The 6,576-nt window shown below is 36.8% G+C and overlaps 1 protein-coding gene across 1 annotated transcript; it reads right to left on the bottom strand.

Moving 5' to 3' along the window:
- Positions 1 to 2,811: 2,811 nt before the first annotated feature.
- On the bottom strand, positions 2,812 to 5,956 carry LOC104220230 (pyruvate decarboxylase 1-like). The gene is made up of 6 exons (XM_009771061.2): positions 5,280 to 5,956; positions 4,996 to 5,159; positions 3,907 to 4,557; positions 3,700 to 3,817; positions 3,332 to 3,520; positions 2,812 to 3,240 (listed from the first exon to the last, which is right to left on the bottom strand). Exons 1-6 carry the CDS (start codon positions 5,796 to 5,798, stop codon positions 3,070 to 3,072), a joined length of 1,812 nt encoding a protein of 603 aa, XP_009769363.1. The 5' UTR covers positions 5,799 to 5,956; the 3' UTR covers positions 2,812 to 3,069.
- Positions 5,957 to 6,576: the final 620 nt, after the last annotated feature.

Below are 6,576 nucleotides of genomic sequence, written 5' to 3'. Positions count from 1 at the left end.
ACTTTAATTGTTCAGTCTATTTACCTGAACTCAGTGCAGCATGCTAGGCTAGAATTATTTGTTGCCTTAACATGAAATTTCCCTTCTCTGAATATTTTCTTGCGGCTGCTGTGTATTTACATTGGGACTACGGATGTGGGATTCCGGTAGCTCCCCCTTGTCTGTTTACTTTGGGATTGCGGGTTAGATTCCCGATAGACCTCCCTGCACATTTACTTTAGGACTGCGGGTTAGATTCCCGATAGATCCACTTGCACATGGAACTCCAGGAATGCACCCGGTAGATTCCCCCAGTACTGGGTATTTACATTTGGGACTACATATTGGAATTTCGGTAGATCCTCACGCACTGATAGTTGGACTACGGGACGGGTTCCCGGGAGATCTTTTGGATATATATGATGGACTACAGGACGGTATCCCGAGAGATCCACTGGACATTTGTAATTGGAACTACAGGATGGTATCCTAGAAGATGCTCGATTGTTATCTCTGTGTTGAGCTGTATTTCTTTCCGTGGCTTGGTTTGTCTCTGTTCTAGTTATTGTTGTTCTGTCAATTCTATGTCATTTCTTACTGTTGCACTTATTTATACTGTTTTATTCCTCACTGTTAACCCTTATATTGTATTTAACCTCAGTAGGGCCCTAACCTTCTTCGTCACTACCCAACCAAGGTTAGGCTTGGCACTTACTGAGTACCGCTGTGGTGTACTCATACCTCTTCTGCGCATGTTTTTCATGTGCAGATTCAGGTACTTCTACTTAGGTCTACCATCCTTGAGGGAGGCGACTACTTAGAGACTTCGAGGTACATCTGCCGCGTCCACAGACCGAGGAGTCCCTTTCTATTCCTGCCTTTTAGTATTTAGCCCTTCTGTACTTTCTATTCTTATTAGACAAATTCCGAAGTTAGAGTTATGTAGTATTTCTTTTTCTTAGCTTGTGATTCGTGGGTTTCCGGGTCTTGGATATAGATATTGATTTTGAGATCTATATAAATATGGTGTATGCCGAGCGGCACATTTAACACTGTTATTTGCCTTATTTTTGTTTTTAAATTGTTTACTTCCGCAAGTTTTGGCTATCTTCCGCAAGTTTAGGATTACCTAGTCGTAGAGACTAGGTGCCGTCACGATGGTTCACGGAGGGCGAACCGGGGTCGTGACACCAAAATTGGGTATTATCTGTCTGGATTTATACTTATAGTTTATAGTTGTAGTTAGGGGTGTACATAAGTCGGGTTGGTTCGGATTTTACAATTACCAAACCAAACCAATTGTGTCGGATTATTAAATCTAAAGACCAAACCAAACCAATAAAACTCGGGTTTTTCACTCTCGTTTTTCTCGGTTTTTCTCGGGTTTTCGAGTTTTTCGGGTCTTTTCGGATTCTTTTCCGGTAAAATCTTCGTAGAATAAAACATATAAATTATGCTCAAACTTTTTCTTTAGTTCTAGTAAGATACAACTATATAAAGTATTTTCCAAGAAAATAATACGAAATATGAGATATGTCATGGCATTATCCTAAAATATTCAACAATAAAGACAATAAAATTATGTAATATAAATATTGTTAATTAAAAAGCCATAATAAAAATAAACATAATCTAAGAGTACTAAGTCATGCTAAAATAAGTAGACTAATAAGGGATTATTAAATACATGACTAAACGCTAAAGAAAAAATAAAAATAGGTTATGCATGTTTTTAAAATTATTGCAAAAAAAAAATAGATATTCAATACATTCTCGTTCGTAGTATTGAATTAAATGTCTTTTGTTATAATTAGCATCGATTTGATTTTGGTTTAGGCTTTTGTTAGCACTATTTAATTTACTAATGTTAATGGCTATAAAACTTATTGGAACATTCAAAAGTTCTAAGTTCAACCTTAAAATAATACCTCAAAAAATAAAATTATAAAATCTTTTAAGAAAGATTTATAAATTACATCACAATAAGTATATTTATATATTAAATATATCTAAAAAATTTATATATGTAATGTCGGGTTGGTTTGGTTTCGGTTTGACTTTGTTTAGTTAAAATCAAACCAAACTAATTATGGTCGAGTTTTTTTTCCAATACCAACCCATAGTCTGAGTTTTTTTTCTCGGTTTGACTCGAATTATCGGGTTAGTGCGATTTGTCGGTTTCCTTTGTACACCCCTAGTCATAGTACACTAGCAAGAGATAAAACCTTAAGCTTCACAACATACATATATTAGTAATATTTATTTATATTGGTAAGGAATTGGTGATTGAGGATCTACACATTGCACTCTGACTTAATATTTCTTCTTCCAAATAATTACTGAGTTAGAAGAGTAGTAGATCTGACCTGTGAAAGTCGGAACAAGCATATCTATGATTACACAAATATAGAGGGAGCTGCAGTCGTGTTTTAGAAAAATTTGAGGTTACACTACTGTCAATATTTCCTATTATATCTTTCAATTTTCTCCCAGTAACGGTAGGGTAATCTATAATTGTGAATATTTCCGATTATAATTTTTCAACTTACTCCCACAAAAAGAAAGGAGAGCCTTTGCGCAGCATTAAAATCGTTTTCGCGTGATCTATAATTATCTACCTCGCATGCAGAATGCTCTATACACCGAGCTAGGCTTTTCTCCCACTTTTCTTTTTTTCCCACATAAAAGTCTCTCAGACTATCCAAGAAGATGCACTATCAATGAAAACGATGTCTTCTCTACTTGGGCTCTCGAATAGGTCGGCCATATAACGAGATATTAATCCTCTTACTTGTAGAGGCACCCAGAAAAAAGAGCTCATACAGTCATATCTTCTGTTCACGTAGATCAATATTATGATCAATTAACAAGGTCCAAAGTTTCATAAACGAGACAACATGTAAACGAAACTTTGTCAAATGAAGAGACAACAATCCTAATATAGACAATCTTATGAACAAGCAATACTAGCAGAATACCCTCACGGGATACAAACCCCAGAAATTAAACATGAGATATAACGTGGGAACTCGCCAACTTGGAAACCAGAATTTTCACTAATCTGAAACTAGCTACGAGCATTCAGAAATATTACTGAGGATTTGGCGGACGACTATTAGCTGCAGAGACTCTAGAACCCCATTCAAGCAGCTCTTTGCTGGTGTCATCCTTGTGAACAATCACTTCAATGAAACACAAGCAATCTTTCTTGGCTTCAGTTGCAGTTTCAATTGCTTCCACAAGCTCCTCTTCACAATGAACCTGGCATAATTGAAACAATGACAATATAAATTGATTTAGAATCTTTTAACTCAAAATGAATGGCATTGTTCCGTATCAGAATTCCCCTCACCTTGGTTGTCCAACATTTTCCTTCCCCGTTGTGGATTGCATCAACTAGTCCAGTGTAATTCCAATTCTTAATCACATTGTAAGGTCCGTCGTGGATCTCAACTTCAATTGTATAACCACCATTGTTTATCAAGAAGATGATAGTCCTCTGCCCGCATCGCAGCATTGTTGATATATCCTGAGCAGTCACCTGAAAAAATGTCGCCATACGGAACGATAAATAAATGATTGTATAGATGAACCCAGACCCCACTACCCCACTACGGGGATTATACTACGTGGGATTATACTAGGTATGTTGTTGTTGTTGTATAGATGAACCCAATCAATTCACTGTACTAAATTTAGTTCGTAGAACAATCTGTTTACCTGAAAGCTACCATCACCAATGAAAGCTATCACCCTCTTTTCTCGTGCTGCTTGAGCATAACCAAGAGTTGCGCCAACAGACCAACCGATAGATCCATACTGCATTTGGAACTCATACCTGAAAGAAAGCCAGAGAGTAACAAGTCAATATACATGAACATTTAAGCAAATACCAAATGGCATTTCACTCGGTCATTTGGAGCATACCCGCATCCCTCGGGCAGTTTAAGCTTCTGGCAATTGAACCATGAGTCCCCTGTCTCCGCAATCACAGCAGTGTCACCAGACAACATCCTCTGAATGTGCTCAAAGAGAACATTAACCCTCAATGCCTCCTTAGGCTCACACTTGAGAGGATGTCCCTCTGGAACATAAATCCTACGATAATTCTCGTATGCAGTTGGGTTGTGCTTTAGCCTCTTGGCCAACGCAGCAAGGAAATCCTTCATTAGAACACAACCAAATGCAGGTCCATTCGCAATAGTCACACGATCCGGCTGGACAATGATTGCTTTTTCTTTCTTAAGAAGCAGAGAATACCCAACAGAGCTATAGTCATTAAAAATAGGTCCAGCAAATAAGTAAGCATCAGCGGATTCCACAATTTCAGCACAGAATGCCGTGCTCACTGCACCCCAGTAAGTTCCAATGAAGTGCGGGTGATGTTCTGGAACCATCCCCTTAGCCGATGGCATCACTGCAACAGCATATCCACTGGCATCCGCCAATTCAACAAACCCCTCAGATGCCTTTGCAACACGCAATTTTGGCCCTCCCACAACAACTGGTTTCACAGCTTTGTTTAAGAATTCTGCAGCTGCCTCCACTGCTGCTTCCAAACCCATCTGGTTACTCAATCTAATACGAGATAAAAACCATATAAGTAAACACCTTGACCACATTAATTATAAAACAGAATCAACACCAAAGAAGATATTCATCTGTCCCAAATTATATGATATTGTAACTATAAAACAGCTTATATGATAACTCTTTTTTATTTCAAGACATATAACATGGTTGATGACATTCCATTCTTCAAGAAAACAAATTGGTAATCCTATTCAAAATATAAAATCCAATATGACATTTCTTACTTTATAACTATCATTTTGATATTTTGTTCCAATACTTCAATAATCAAAAAAATATATCTTCTCCTACTTATAAAAAGCTCAAATCAACATCTTAAACTTGACGAAAACAGAGCATACTGTCACACAACAAAAAAATCCTTACATACATGAAGAAAACAGAGCACATAAAGTGAATAAAATGAAATGCTCAATAATATACCTAGGAGAGAGGCAAAATGGAACCGGTTCACGGCTAAAAGTGGGGTGTGGAATCCCCGGCAAGTTACAACCTATGCTTATATAAACCGGCTTACTTTCTTTCAACGCCGTAGATATTGCTGTATCGATCAGTTCATGTGCATCCTCTAAGTTATTCACCACTGCCTGAAAACCCAAAAACAGAAGAAAAACATAAAATTATATCAATCAATACTATATTTAACTAAAATTAGAACACACAAAATCTAAATTACCTAAACTCTTGTAGCAAGCTATAAACTATACCTGGTAACAAGTGACGGTTTGAAAGCAACGAAGTTCTTGACTAAAATCAGGCAATCCAATAGTATGATGAAGTATTCTATTAGTTCCATAATCATTAGAATTAGGCCCACCAACAATACATATCAAAGGAAGATTTTCACTATAAGCACCAGCAATGGCATTAAGAACACTAAGTCCACCAACAGTAAAAGTCACAACACAAGCCCCAACACCACGAGCTCTAGCGTACCCATCAGCAGCATATCCAGCATTTAGCTCGTTACAACAGCCAATAAATTTAAGCCCAGGTTCAGCTATTAAGTGGTCTAAAAGTGTAAGGTTAAAGTCGCCGGGAACGCCGAAAACGTCAGTGACACCGACTTGTACTAAACGGCGTGCTAAGTGACGGCCTAGTGTAGAGTCCGGTGAGTTGAACGGAACGGTAGGTGTGTGTATGGTAACGGTGTTGGTTGTTGGTAAGCTTCCCACGTCGTTGTTCGCCGGTTTACACGTGTCAATTGCTCCGATCTTCGCGTCCATGGCGATTCAAGAAGTAGTGAAATACAGTATTCAGTTTTTCTAGAAAATGTTAGAAACGAATGATGACTACTACTTTGAGTAATTTCTGGGGTTTTATAAGAGGAAAATGTTTAGGAGAAACAGGGGGCGGTTTTGGCTTATTTGTATTTGTTGATGTCGGTTTCAGTTTTAAGGGCAAAATATAAAAATAGCTGGTCGAAATTAATGACATATACAAGCCAAAAGAAATAGTAAATTTATATATATAATGGTACATATATATAAAAAATAAACCTTTTTGTCAGCTATAATTTTTAGAAAAGATTAAAAAAAATTAAATTTTTTTACGCCTCTCCAAAAGAACCAATGGGGATGGGGTTGTATAAGAGAAGGAGAGTGGAAAGTGGTTTTAATAGCTGGATTCAGAAGGGACTACAAAAATTTTGATAATGAGCTTTGGCAAAGGAAAGAAATTTGTATTTTGGAAGAGATTCCAAGGATGAAAAGCATAAAAAAGAGGACATAGGAATTAAGGCAGTACACATCATAGTCAAATACGCAATTATTTGTATTTTTGTAAATGTTAAATTTGAGTAAGTGTACTATGACCATATATATATATGTTTTCTTTCTATCGAGTCAAATTAGGATTACCTTATAATTTAAAAATATTAATGAGTACAATAAAAAGTTATATTTACTAATTGAATAAACAATATGGTGAATTGGTGATTGGCATCGTTACCATATTTGGCTCACCAAATAAACGCGATGTTGATCCAAATACTGTCATTCCGTA

The sequence above is a fragment of the Nicotiana sylvestris genome, chromosome 12, assembly GCF_000393655.2.
Source record: "Nicotiana sylvestris chromosome 12, ASM39365v2, whole genome shotgun sequence".
In the NCBI taxonomy this organism is placed as follows: Eukaryota; Viridiplantae; Streptophyta; class Magnoliopsida; order Solanales; family Solanaceae; genus Nicotiana; species Nicotiana sylvestris.
The sequence above is the reverse complement of the archived record's forward strand: the minus strand, read 5'-3'. Positions and strand labels throughout refer to the sequence as shown.